This window comes from Sesamum indicum, linkage group LG11 (genome assembly GCF_026168435.1).
Source record: "Sesamum indicum cultivar Baizhima isolate 11 linkage group LG11, ASM2616843v1, whole genome shotgun sequence".
NCBI classification, from domain to species: domain Eukaryota; kingdom Viridiplantae; phylum Streptophyta; class Magnoliopsida; order Lamiales; family Pedaliaceae; genus Sesamum; species Sesamum indicum.
The window spans coordinates 10,962,277-10,976,718 of record NC_142667.1 but is presented as its reverse complement, the minus strand read 5'-3'; the positions used below and the strand labels follow the sequence as shown (position 1 = coordinate 10,976,718).

The window sequence follows — 14,442 nt, the reverse complement described above, 5'->3', positions numbered from 1 at the left end:
TAATGATCTTCAGGTGAAGCAGTAAATCAAGTTGTTGCTTCGCAAGACACTTTATACCAGAATTTAGAACCTGTACAGAACTACGACAGTAAAACATAAGGGTTTGCCTTAGTTTGCAGCAAATAGAATTTTCAATTAATTTTGTACTTCAGATGCATACAAAAGTGGTAGTTAAAGATACCGAAGAACACAAGTTTTGATAAACGAAATGATGAGGATGATTGAGCATAGCTTGATTGTCAGCTTTGAGAGCAAGTGAACTTAACCTCCGATCTAGTAAAAACAGTTAAAAGGAAGAGGTGACCAGCAAAAGGGGTTTTTTATATACATTAGGCACTCTCTTCACCCCTTACCTTAATGATACATCATTCTCAAAGAAACATTCGGTGTATGACAACAACCAGCGGTTCTCCATCATCCAAGCCCTAAGACTCACATCTGCAAGAGATGAGAAACTGAATCGAAAAAATAAACTAAAAGGATAATCAGAAGTTCGTGAATATAAACTAGACGTGCTATCTAGTAATAGGCTCATTTGCAAAGTGGAACATTTTATGGCTCCTAACGAAGGCTGAATTGGCAAAAGCATGATCTTATTGAAATATAAAATTTATGTACAAGGGACATGTCCCTGATCTATAATTGCTACAACCAAAATACAGTGTTCGCTACAACCAAAATACAGTGTGCTAAGACCTTATCGCTAAGATATGGGCTTATACGTCAAACAAAAAGATCTTTACAGTCAACTGTCGACATCTAGAGTACGAATAAAATCCATAGTAGTAAAAGGTTCACTTGGAACCAACTTGTACATAGCTTAACCTAAAGGATACATAGACTAATTATGGTTTGGCACGTGACAAGTAAATTCACGACAACAGTTTGTTTTCGTTTTCTCACTCTTCTTTCTTTCTTTTTTTTTTTTTAAATAATTCCCCTTTTTGTGATTTTATAAGGCACAGGAATATACATTGTTCTCAGACTCAAACCATCATATTTAAGTCTGCCAGGTCATCCATAGGGATTTCAAGACCCATATAGTCATGATCTTGTAATCCATCATCCTCAATATTCAACCATGACCCTAAGTCCTCTCCTTGACCAGCAAGATCATCAGCAACACCTAAATCATCCATTTCAGGGAGTTGCAGGCCCGATAAATCTATTGGTTCCTCCAACATGTCAATGTCATACTCATTTTTATCCTTGCCACTGTCACTTCCACTAATCTCACTAGACTTCACTGTTGATGAGAACATTCCTTTTGGTTGTTCTGGTATCTTTCCTACAGGACCATTGTCTGAAGTAGATAAATGAGTGATTTTCTGCTTAGGTTTTGCCTTAGACTTTCTCTCCCCTTTGACAGAGGTTGGTCCAGGGCGGCTAATTTTAGTAGTTCCACTTCTGGACAAGACCTCTCTGCTGTTTCCCTTTCCATCTCTGTCCCTCTCACTTCTTTTTCCTTTGGCACTGCATGAAAGAGAACCACCAATTCCTGATGGGACACCTGGAGCTCTGCTGATTGTACCACCTACATCATCAAGTAATAATTCCCTCCTTTTCACTCTCATTGACCAGCTGTCTTCTCTACCACTATTTTGTCCAGAATCCAGATTTGCCGATAGCAATGCTTCAGAAGAATAGGTGTCCTGATTGGTTGAGGTAGGGCTTTGTTGTATGCCTGCAGGAGCTGCACAATAAAAGCATCCAAAGAAATGATACAAGAGATTATAGAAAAGAACAGAAAAATGGTGAAGGAACTCCCATCTGATTCAACAGAAATAAATGTTGATAAGCATCATGAACTTGTGCCAAGTACCTGAAGTTCTAACTTCCACTGAGCATCCAGGTGTGCCATGCTGAAGTTTTCCAGATTCATTATCAGAGCTGGAATTTAAAGGCTGACCATCAAAGAGGCGCGATACACCAGAAAGGAACATGTCCCTGTACAAAGGATCGCCAAAGCAGCTCCTCCCTGTCACCTCAAATTCCTGGTATCGCTCCAATACACGCTTAACAAAAGCTAAGGCAGCTTGTTTGGCCATTTTACCACTGGCACTCTTCATCCCATGAGCGAATGGACCCCAGCAACTCTACAGGGAAAATAAAAAAATTAACAAAAAACAAGTCAACCAAACAGATTCCACATCTGGATATAACAGAAAATCGTATTTGATCAATTTTTAAAGCAGACCAGGTTATTGTAACTGAAAACCACAATCTTTAAGCAACAACCTAAGATAAATACAGGTGCCGCTATTATTTGCTTCAATACAGTTCAAGAAAGAGTTCCCATGAGCTTTGTTACCCATCATGACAGACGTATAACACAGAAGATACAACTTAAAACAAATCACAAAAACCATAAACTACAGACTTGTATATATGTACATATATATCTTAATCATCTTTTCCTTTTCCTTGTACCTTCTCTCTTCTTTCCCATTCTTTTTGTGTGGGTGGGGGTGAGGGGCACAGGTTTACAAGCGTGAATTTTCAGGGACAAAATAATGCTCCATATGCATTTGAAGTATGTAGCAAAAATTCTCAGCCATGGATATGTTGTTACTGAAAGTCAAGTTTCTAAATAAGCAAGCTGTTCAACAGAGTATATTTCCTAAGTAGCTGATACTCAAGATTTTCAAAATGAAATTTCTCGAGATCTGACAAATAAAACAGAGATATAAGCCAAGATCTAGCATCAAACTTCACATAACAGAAATAGATATTCTGGTAAGGTGGATAAAGACAAGATACAGATTTTGTCATGATGCTAAAAATAGTCATCTCATATTTTACAGGAATTATGATATCATTTATTAAAGGAAGATAGAGGACAAATGCACAGATGCAATGATAATTACCATGTATTTTTCATAGGCCATTCCCACAAGTTTGTCAAGAGCGCGTACTTCAAACTCCCTACAATACATGAAGGTGCTTAATTATTATCAGGAGGACTGATTGTCAATAATGACGGTTTCATGCATAAAAGGGAAGAACAAACCCTTACTTTATCTGGAGCTCTTTAGCCTCAGAAGCAGAAGTTAGAAGTTTGCTGAGCAAGCTTTTCTTCCTTGAAACCTAGACATTGACTTAACAATGAGAAAGATTCCAGAAGTGACAGCAATTCAGAAGTTTCACTAAAGAAAATGTAACAATATATCAATATCATACTAACTCCTGATTTACAATGTGAGTAGGATGCCTCTCCAGCAGGAAGAGGAAAACAAGACTCAAATGCAGAAACTCTTAACTCTACAGTGCTTTTGCATTATTGATCCTATCCAAATAGAAATCAGATGGTGGTATTGAGTAAATCTCACAAAACAGTGGATATCACAAGCTCTGGCAATTTTCATCTCCATCATAAGAACAGAAGTGTCCTAGTTGAATACCTTAATCAACACTCCAGATTTATGGGGACAACAAAGGAACAATGTCCTTGCTTCTTTCCATGTTCCATCTAAAGACATTTAACTACCTCTATTTATTTTTTCTTTCTGAGCATGCAAGAGAGAGAGCTGAGGTGAGTGAAGGTAGCAGTGTTGCTTGGTGCTGTCCCCTTAAGGCTTCGGCCAAACGCCTGGGCATATTAGCCTAGGTTATTTGTAATATGAAGTGACATATACTTTAATTACAGTGTTTAGCGTATGCGCGTTGAAGAAGTATGCACTAGCAGCAGAAAAATATATACCAAACAAAGGGGAAAAAGAGGAAGAGAGAAAAAGTAAATAAATGCTCAATCAGATTTCAATGCACCAAATCTTAAGTCTAAGTTTTAGTGCTTCCAAGTTAGAAGTTACTTCGACAACTACGTATGGAATAACATCTTACCTCTTCATGGTACTTCTCGTCCAACCTATTTATTTTTCCACTTATTTCTTCATCTCCATTCTGTGCCAAATCAGACTGATTAAAAGAGATGAGCAGTAAAAATAATGTTGAGAGCTCCACAGAGCAGAGGAAAAAGGCAAACAAGATTAGACACGTTCCTATAGAAGAGACAAACATACCACTAAATCTGGGTAGATCCCTATACTGTGAACCTCCAAGATAAGTCTTTCACTTATTGACAAATTTTGGTACTCATACTCAGAAAATACTGTGCCAGGTATGAGTCTCTCTGCAAGTAAACCATTTTGTAAATCATCGTAGCCCGGGTCTGGAATGGACACGATATGGTGCTCCATCTCATAATATGATCGTCCATTAGAATTTACACCATAACCATTAGAAGAAGGGTATCCAGAAGGGTCGCAAGTCGGTGATATCTGAGAGCAGAAAATATCTGATTCTATATCTTTTTCCATCTCAAATCGAGATCCATGCACATCGTATTTGAGGTCCTCTTTTCCACTACCGAAAAGAACCTGAGTTCCTTCTTCAGGAATTAAAGCTGCAATGAGTCTCTGATACAAGGAAATCTCATTTGGTGTCTTTGCTAAACGATCTGGGCTATGTTCCAAACTTCTCGCTTCATTTTCCTCACTTCCCGGTTCATTTGACACACAGCCACTGTGTATCAAAGTGCAACTACCTGCATCAAGAGGCACTGGAGCCAGTGTCTCCACAGCTACACCAGGATTAACCTAGAAGGAAAAAGGATATATAATAAAGATAAGGTAGCATAATTAACACACTAAAGATAGTGACCAGAAATTGGCAGCACATATAGTGGGTTTTTTAAAATTTTCATTTAATTGTTTATCTGTAAACTTCACTAAACCTGCTTGCATGGTCAATCAGGTGCACGTACATAGGAGCACAAGGGAACACAACAACACAAAAATTTATATCTTAACCACATTAAACTATTTTAGATTAAGAGTATCCCAGGACATAGTGCCAACTTACAAAAGAGCAACTGAATCCAAATTTATTTGTCATAGCCATTGACACGAAATTAAACTTAATGTCAGAGGAAAGTACAAGGATATTGCTGGTTATAATTAAGTACGACTCACAGCTTGATATTGACTACTCTGGAGGTACTAATGAATGCAGTTATAAAACTGAACACTCTCATATGAAATATACAATAGATAAGACACTAATTAATGTTGCTTTAACATATGATGCATATCATTACAACATTCAAACTGTTCACTTCTTGCGGCAACAGATTTAACAGATATCCAAAATAAACTCCACCTGGTCTTTCAAATAGGATATGTCCACATCAGCTATAAAACGAAATAGAAGCTCCATCTTCTTCCAGAGTGGGCTAGAGAGGGCTTGAGCTGCATTAAATACTAGGCCACTTATTCCCAGGAGAACAATGTACAGATGGAGCGAGAAAACTAAAACTGTCAAATGAACAATACCGGTGTTCGTAACAGCACTTGCGGCAGCCAAGAGCTCTTCATGACCATCATCAGAGCCAACTGTAATATACATTCAAGAATAGTCAATCATTTATCAGGAAATGCAACTAAATACAGGGACCTCAAAATCAAATGCTTATTATATTCACTCCAACATTAAAAGTTGAAGTACCAAGAAAATCAGCTGCTGTATTGATCGCAATATGCTTTTGTCGTGTATAAGCCTTCCTATCAGAGAGCTTTCTCGTAGGTGGCCGACCTCCTCTGTTGAACAGAAGGTTTTACCATGTCATAAAAAAATCTCTACTGAGTCACAATCTTGGTGTGCATCAGAAAGGTGTAATTAGAGAAATAAGGAGCAAAAAGGAGAAAATGCACATTAAACCTTTCTGTCTTGTCAAGACTGAGCCTGGAACTTCTAATTTGTTTAGTTGTTCCCAGCTTTTCCACTGAGATAGGCAAGACGGACCTAGAGGAAGTAAATCCTCGACTGGTTCTGCCTTGTCTCCTAACACCATCTCCCTGATCATCCCCATTCACTGTCTTATTTTTTCTTGGTGGTAGCAGGAGGGTTGACATTTTCTGGACCTGAGCACCTTTTTCATCTATCTCATCACACTTCTTATTCTTGTCTCTCAACTTGATTTCAGCAGCACCTGATTCCTCAGTTTCAGATAATGCAGCTGGGGAGAAATTGTCACCTTTTATTTTGAGTTGTTGAGGGGAATGGGCAGGAAAGCGTCTTTCATTTACCATCATATCAGATGTAACATCCGCAACTGGGTTCTCGTCCTTGCCAGGACCAATGGGTAATAAATTAGTTCTTCTTGCAGTTCGGGAGAACTTTTGTGGTCTCTGAACCCAATTGGTAACAGGGGATGAAGAGCGAGTAGAAGGTGTCCGTTTACGACTGTTAGCACCAAGGCCACCAGGAACTTTGTTTGTACAATTTGGCAGTTCCCAGTCATTAGAGGATGCAGACCGTTGGACCACTTGAGACAACTTGGACACACCACCAACTGAACCTGACCGTGGGCCACGAACATTTGCATTGAACTTTGTGCCTGAAGTTGGGCTGCCTGAACTGAAATCTTCCCGTGAATTTCCACTTCAAAGTGCATAAAAGATATAATAATAGGTCAGCAAACAGCAAATAAAGATGCAAAAGTAAGAAGAAGTAAGCATCAGACCACAATAAACTATTTCATTAATAAGAACTAAGACACAAGTTGATCCTGCCCCCCATCCTACTTACTGAAATTTCCACTAAGTCAGAATGGCTGGTTTCCACCATTACTGATTCGATATTTTTCCTGAGAAAAGGATAAAAAGGAAAAAAATTCTGCTATCTCTGCAGGCTTCCAGGTCAAAATTGGTTCAGCTAGTTCTGATTCTTCATTTTCCTCCACTATAGCTGACAAGTAATTTAAGTACACCGTGAAAGCAATGTCCACGCAAAAAAGTAATGCCCAACATCATATTACCTAATCGAGACAAAATAGAATAGGCTCAACCAAGTAGCATCTTTTGTAAGAGAAAGTGATAACCCCAAAAAGTTCCAGAGAACTGAAAACCCCCCAGAAAGAGCATAGACAGCCAACAAAGTATTTTTAGCAGCTTTTATTAACTCAGCTCATGCAATGCATCTTTCTTGGGGCTTGAACTGTTTCACTATCACTGCACATATCTACGAAAATTCTTGGATCAATCCAATTGTAATAACAAGACAACCAAGCTTTTAGGGAGGCTCCACTGAACCAGAAATTTGACGCCAAGCTTCAGTGCTTCACCTAATACTCGGAATTTTGCAGCTCATAACATTTAAAAACATCCTCTAATTTTTGCACTTCAAAACAGTAAACCAGAGTCTTTTGACAATATAAAGGCAACAGTACATAGATATATTAGATTAAGCCAACAATAGATTTCTGAAAGCGTTTAGAAGGAAGTGAGGTAAAGACATTTTCATACTTGTTTGTTGCTTTCGGATTCAACCTTTCTTTCTCTTGACCACTTGGACGCTCTCTCCTCTCATGGAGAAGGGAACTGTTATCAGAATCGGTCCTAGATACAGATGAGCGCATGCCTGAGCTGGTCTGCGGGTTGGCTTCACCTTTTCCTACTCCCAGACCTCCATTAGCATTGCCAGATCTACATCAAGGTACATATCAAAATGAGAAAATGTGGAATAAAAAAAAACCAAAAATAAATGAATCTTTTTTGTGTAGTTGCTAATCTTCCATGCAAAAACATCTTTATCCAGAAAGCAGTTAAAAAGCTTTAACTTCCTTCTATTTAACACTATATTCAATTAAATCACATATACTTAAGGTGAAGCTGATAAGACATGAAGACATGTCACAGAAAATTCAAGCCAACAGAAAGACTTGCATATATCAAATCCCATACATTCCCTCTTTTCAATGAGATCTCTTTGATTTGTTTATCCACACCATGCATGCAACTAGCAATTTACATCGAACATGGAATATCAGATTTATGAAGTTAATATGCTATTCATAACCCAAAATCATAAGGCTATAAAACTGAGAAGCCTTTGTGATGCAGGAATGTTTTCCCCGATATGATTACAAATAAAAACTAAGAAAACAGCGCATAGAATATTAAAATCTACATGAAGAAGATGGAAATAAATCTACAGATACAACTAGACCGTTATGTTTCTTTTATTGTTAAGTTTCATTAGTTCTTAAATCTAAAACTCAGTTCCTTGAATGCATACAGAACTTTGTCCCTTGGTCCTTTATGTGAACTATGGGAAGCACTCAACAGCCATAAAGACATGACACCAGATATACACAAGTGTAAAGCCCACAGCTTAAACTGTTCATGCAGCAACTAAAATGCCACCTTCCACTATTTTATTAGTATAAGTATTATTTTCAAGTTAACGCCACACCCAACCTATCCAACTAAACAGAAAATTTTGACGGTGGACTCAATTATTTTAATGCTTATATTAGATTCATTAAAGATTCTTATGAATTGCCAACAACGGGTAGATGTTTACAGCTACAATCACCTATAAAATGGGAGCTTCAACATCCTCAAAAAACATGCAAAGTCAGCAATAAAGCTACAAAAGAAAAATCTCTTATGGCATGATTGGTATGTAGGAATGAGCATTCCCAAGCTCATTCCTAAATACGTGCTTGGTATAAATTAGTATTAGGAATGGCCATTCACATAGGAATGCCTATTCCTACTAGATTAGCCAGTCCTTATGTTCCCCATGGTTTTAGTTATGCCAATAGATACATTATTTCTTTTCTATTGCTACATAACATTTAATAAAATTTGTAATTACAAGATTTTACAATCACAAAAATTATATATTATTTTAAATACATTAAGTATAATAAATATTAATAATAAAATATTTAAAAATGTGTTATAAATATATACAATAAGGAGAGTTACATACTTATATGTATTTTACCAAATGTTTACTATAAGTATAGAATATTATATGTAATATTGTTCTATATTTTTAACAAGCATGATACTTTTTTGTTAATTATAAGTATTTATTGGATATCTAATACATGAAAACATTCAAAACTATATATTGTAAATTTATAATTAATTTAATATTTCTTATATAACAAAACTTTTGTGTGTGTGTTTTTTACCCCCTTAAACTTTCATTACTATTCACCAAACATATAAACAAGTGTTTTGAAAATCTTTCATTCAATTCCTTCTCTTATTCCTTCTTCATTATACAAAACGTGGGAATGATATACTAAAACCATTCATTTCCTACCTTTATTCTATTCCTAAGTTCATTCCATTGTCAGCTAAATCCATTCATGCATACCACTAGCCCCCTTATAGTTGGAATTAATGACATAAATTACCTAACCAAGAAATTTATCAAAAAGACAGCTCCCTTCTAAAATCTCCTGGTGAATGTTTACAGAAATTTCATTTGGGTAACATTTTTTGAAGAATACTTCTCAGAGTCATGTCACCAATTCATTCAATAAAATCATATTGGATGCCGGATGGTAACAATATGCCATGTCTGGTACTCCTTTTGCATTACACAGCAAACATATGTGAAAAAGTTAGAAAAGTACCATTCAGTAAAGTAGTGGATGGTACCAATATGCCCATTTCTAGTATTCTCTTTGCATTACACATCAAACATATGTACGAAAGTTGAACCTAGTTCAGTTTCCCAGAGCTAGAAAATATAATTGAACTTTTATGAAGCTGTAGTTTTCTGGAGAGGAAAAATTAATGATAATCAAAGCAACTGTGCATCTTCAAGCTAGAACAAGGACAGAGAATAAATGAGATGAATATATTCTCAAGTGTATCATACAATAATCACACCAAGTATTGCCTCTGCACTTTTGCACCTGGTACCAGAAGAAGTTTTCATAGAAAAAGTAAACTGTAAGATCATTCATTACCACCAAAAATAAAAGTTCTCCATATCATAAGGTTATTTATTATTTGAGGGCTGGGTCATATATGTAACAATTCACTACATATAACTCAAAGTTCCAAAACTTTAGAAATATATGCATCCTAAAAGCAACCAACCAATACATGAAATAACAAAGTCATAGAAAGTAATACCTGAAGCCATGTAGATCAGTCAACCTTGAACGGGCTTCATTCGGAAGGCGCGGATGCATTCCTTGTTTAGATTCCCTATAACCATCAACTGGTTTTGTTGCCATTAAACTAGCAGCAACATCTAGCTTTATACCTGTACGTTTTTTCTTCATTTTCGAATTCTCCCAACCATCAACCGCAACTGATAGTTTTCGATCCTCACCCTGGACTGCACCATTATTAGAGAGTCTTACTACATCCCTGTCCTTATCCACACTGCCAGATGGTCTTGCAGGGTTATTTGCACGTATATCCGTCTAGGTGAAGGCAAACAAAGTTAGACCTTCATAGGAAAGGTTTTCTGATGCTCACTTCCAAAAAGCAAGAACAAACAGTCCACAACTATGAGATAACTTAGTAAAATCTCCAAATTTGATGGGAGTTGGCAGTTTATTTCAGACATTGTAAGAGTAACTTTTCTTGATCTTATAGGTATAGGCAGACAGAAAACTGAGCAAAATATGACAAGAAAAGGTGGCTAAATATCATCATCACATGAAATTCTGCTATCACTAAAGACGTACAGAATATTATTTGAAGGTCAAACAGAAACAAAAAAAGATAAAGTTACCAAAGAAAAAAAAAAGGAGAAAAAAGGACACAAACCCTAGCATCAACCATAGAAGTTCGAGTACGCTTGCTTGGAATGGTACTCTTGGTCCTTTCTTCAGATTTTTGTTGCTCCGGTTCAAAACCACTCGTACTGGCATGATTCTGTGGTCCCATTTTTCCAATGCCCATTCCAGAAGCAGAACGATCAATTGACAACATTGTGTTAGATCGGTCATTAGACAAGGCATCAAGTCGCGACCTCTTCCTCGACGGGATAGTCGGGAAACACTTGTTAATTACTGATAAACAGTCATTGAATATCTTCACACGTTCCCTAATATAGGTGCAACAGTAAAATATGCCACTCATTTAAGAAAAGGAAGTGGAAAGGATGGAGGGGCAGCAGTAAAATGCATAACAATTACCTAGCTTTAGTACCACTTTCCCGCACACCAGATTTGAGTCGTCGGAGATCCTCCAGTGATGGAGAAGACAGCTGTTTGCTTTTTGATGATGCAGGCATAGAATCTTCCAGTGGAATGCCAACAGCAGCACTTGCAAGCCGCTTGAATTCTGCTGGCCGGTTCAACTTATGTTCTACAACCATAGACTTTGGATCAATACGCACACATTGGAAGAAGTTCAGCACATCTCCATGAGTTACAGATGAACCGTTCCTTGTCATGTTTGGCAGACTTGATAAAAGCGGGTTCTCTATATTTTCTCTGAAGCTACCTGATCTGTCCAGTGAAGAGGCACTGTAGGATCCACGAGGCCCAGATGTATATAATGGCCTATCTGGGCTACCAGAAGAAAGATCAAATTTGCTAGATGCTGACATGGCATCAGTGTCCACACACTATCTGTGTTAAAAAACCAGTTAACAGAATTGTGCATGGCAATGCTGAATTATTACAATCTACACGCATCAAACCACGGCTTAAGATTTTGAATGTGACAACAGTACGACAGACCTGCAGGTAGAAGAGAACCCAGTATCAAAATGCAATTTGAAGATTCACCTCACAAATCAATAGCAAGTCCCATTTGAGAGAAATAAATAAATAAATTGAACGGCAACTGGGAAATTCAAATGAGCTTCAAGAAGATAAATACTCCAAAGAGAATTTGCAACACAATGCATGCCAATTAAGTAGAGCAAGACATCCAAAAAAATGGTTTTTTATTTAGATTGTTACAGCGCCAGAGGGTCTTCAAGTGGAAACTTCTAATGTAAGCTCTTGAGAAAAGTATCATGCAGTGTAATATGAATAAGCTCCTACAGGGATCATTTCATGAATGCTTGTAAGCAGAAAAGGTTAAACAATAAACCAAGTCAATTAACATCACAATAACAAGTTTATACTCTATACCAACAGTGCCATTTATCAAATTGAAACTTTCATATTAACTAGCAATAACAATTATCTCGCGTTTCATAGTAAATAATACTCACAGTCATAGAATAAGTCTCATTACGGAGTTTCCAAGTTCGGTAAGAAGAAACATTTGTGCTCCCGTATAGTTATATTCAGTTACTAACTAGCTTGTATTCGTAACTAAAAGACCTATTTAGTTCAAATTTCTTTCAACTCTTCTCTTTCTCTCCAACAGATTCTGGAAGTCAGATTCAAATTCCACAAACTAGATTCTGCTTCTGAAAGTGACTCATACATATCACAACTCCTTCATGCAGATTTTACCAGTAGTAACAAACGACCCATTTCAACTGCCAACAGAAACCAATAAAATGCACCTCCGTGATCAAACGAGAACCAGCAGAAACTCTTGGCAGTCAATGAACTTATCCCTCAGATTCAAAACCAGTAAGCTTCTGAACCTACTATCTTAACAGTTAAAAAATGTCAAAAAACCAGCAGTAATCCTTTAAGATAATAATCATCAACGAGAACAGGTAACCTGCAAACAAACTTTTAAACAATCACTGCCAAAATCTCAACAAAAAACGTGTGATCTACAAAGCTCTAACTCGTAACCTCAGACATGATCAACCAACACCGTTAACAATCAATCATCCAAGGGTTCAATTAGGGTTTTGAAAAATCATATAATAAAACACACCAAAAAGAAAAAAGAAAAAACGAGATAAAGCTACATCAGCAAACGCAAAACAAAAAATTAACGTCAAATGAAAATCACAATTATCATCACAAAGACAGAAAGAATACCTGAAATATCGAGAGGAAATACTTCAAAAACCACCGGCGAGAGCGAGTCGTCGATCGGTGAAGGAGACGTCGTTCGAGGAAATAATCGAAGCTGTAATTTGATGTATTTTTTTTAATTAATTTCTTCACCGGATTTTGGCCCGGAATTGAGCCCGAATGATGATTTTAGGTACTGTAGTACAATTATTATATTAGCATTGGAATCCATAGACCTCTGAGTCTTATTATTTCTCATTTGTACAATGGGAATATATCTGGACCCAAGTTATTTGAGAAAGAAGCAAAAATTGTACATTGGGCCACCCATTGGCAATGGTATATCATACCTATCCTAGCCCATTTTCTACAAAATATTATTTCATGTATAGGGTGCTTGGCTAGAGTTGTAAATGTCTCGAGTCGATATGAACACGCATTATTATTCAAATTTATTCGTATTATTATCGAACTTGAATTTGATTTCAATTAATAATCTAATTGAGCTCAAATGATCTTTAATTGGATCATAAACGAATCTAACCCGAATAAATTAATCTTTATTATACTTCAAATCGAGCTCGAGCTGAACTCAAAAGCTTACCAAATAAAATTTTCTGGTTTGTTGTGTTTAACAAATCAAATTCAAACGAGCTTTTATTTATCGGTTTCCAGTGAGTATCGAGTAGTTTGATTCATTTTTTTCACCCATATATTTGGATAAGTTTATTTAACATATTTTATAAAACTCCTGCATCTTATAAGGTATTTTAAGAGTATAAAAAATAAGATTTTAAAGTATTTGAATAAATAACATATCAAACCTTATAAAATGTTACGGTGTTTAAAATAATAAGTCTTCATACTATAATAATGATGGAAAAATGCCTTCAAACTATTAGAATTTAAAATTATATAAATATAAAATTTTGCTTTGCAGGGGAACATTAACTATATAAAGGGTAAAACTAAAATAATTATAAAACTATGAGCGTATCTGTATTTATTGGATGTCAAGATTAAAGAGCTTATAAAAATTTTAAAACATTTGGCGAACTTAATATTTTTAAAGAGTTTATAAGATTCAAAATATCTTATCTTAAGATCCTATAAGCTATTTAAAACAAAATATTAAATAATTTTTAAAATATTATATGCTCTCAAACATCTTATAAAATATTTTAAGGGGATTATAAGTTCGGCCAAGGGCTCTCTTAGTGTCGAGTGATACGTGTGTTGTATCTCTATACTTTTATATAATTGGAATATGTAAAAACAAAGAGAGGTATTGTGTTGTTTACTAACTGGGGAGATTTACACGATGTGTGTACTTAAAATTTTAATATATTAATTAAAGTTAATGATTTATTTATTTTTATGTTATAGCTTTTTAAAAAATTATTCCAATGTATGTGTTTGAATTTATTCTATTAGATAAGATGGAAAAAGAACAAATGAAATAAATTTGGGAGAAAAGAAGAAAATTCGATTTGATACTATTAATTATTTTGATCCTTCATAATTAATAAATCGTATAGAATCGATAAATACTTTTTTATTATTCATGGTTGTGGATCTTTGCTCACTCTATATATGTGTACAATTTTTTTGAGTATATAAAATAATTATTTATTATATTATTTTTAAGTTTACTTTAATATATGATAGATCAAGAATAGTTATAATTCAATTAGTTAAATAAGATAATGTGATTGAGGAGAAGGGGAAAAAAGAAAAATAGAAGA

The 14,442-nt window shown here is 35.7% G+C and overlaps 1 protein-coding gene across 4 annotated transcripts; it reads right to left on the bottom strand.

Annotated features, from left to right (window-relative positions):
* Positions 1-572: 572 nt before the first annotated feature.
* Positions 573-12,954, bottom strand: LOC105173644 (uncharacterized). 4 transcript variants are annotated; one of them, XM_088875458.1, is made up of 16 exons: positions 12,722-12,954; positions 12,289-12,452; positions 10,958-11,506; positions 10,587-10,866; positions 9,942-10,237; positions 7,302-7,481; positions 5,716-6,438; positions 5,503-5,594; positions 5,331-5,390; positions 5,158-5,246; positions 4,020-4,595; positions 3,841-3,915; positions 3,017-3,087; positions 2,868-2,925; positions 1,823-2,096; positions 573-1,693 (listed from the first exon to the last, which is right to left on the bottom strand). In XM_088875458.1, the coding sequence occupies exons 3-16, from the start codon at positions 11,371-11,373 to the stop codon at positions 987-989; spliced, it is 3,897 nt and encodes a 1,298-aa protein (XP_088731584.1). In that variant the 5' UTR covers positions 11,374-11,506; positions 12,289-12,452; positions 12,722-12,954; the 3' UTR covers positions 573-986. The 4 variants fall into 4 exon arrangements, with proteins under 4 accessions (XP_088731584.1, XP_011093770.2, XP_011093772.2 ...); XM_011095468.3 differs by lacking the exon at positions 12,289-12,452; XM_011095470.3 differs by lacking the exon at positions 12,289-12,452 and having other exon boundaries at positions 10,958-11,395.
* Between the last annotated feature and the right edge of the window lie 1,488 nt (positions 12,955-14,442).

What these genes read in the sequence shown, in the direction of transcription:
- LOC105173644 (XM_088875458.1), bottom strand. Translation starts at nt 11,373, where the DNA reads ATGTCAGCATCTAGCAAATTTGATCTTTCTTCTGGTAGCCCAGATAGG. An exon ending in AATCCGAAAGCAACAAACAA is followed by an intron (nt 6,439 to 7,301) that starts GTATGAAAATGT and finishes TGCACTTTGAAG; the next exon opens with TGGAAATTCACGGGAAGATT. An exon ending in TGGCCTATGAAAAATACATG is followed by an intron (nt 2,097 to 2,867) that starts GTAATTATCATT and finishes TTTTCCCTGTAG; the next exon opens with AGTTGCTGGGGTCCATTCGC.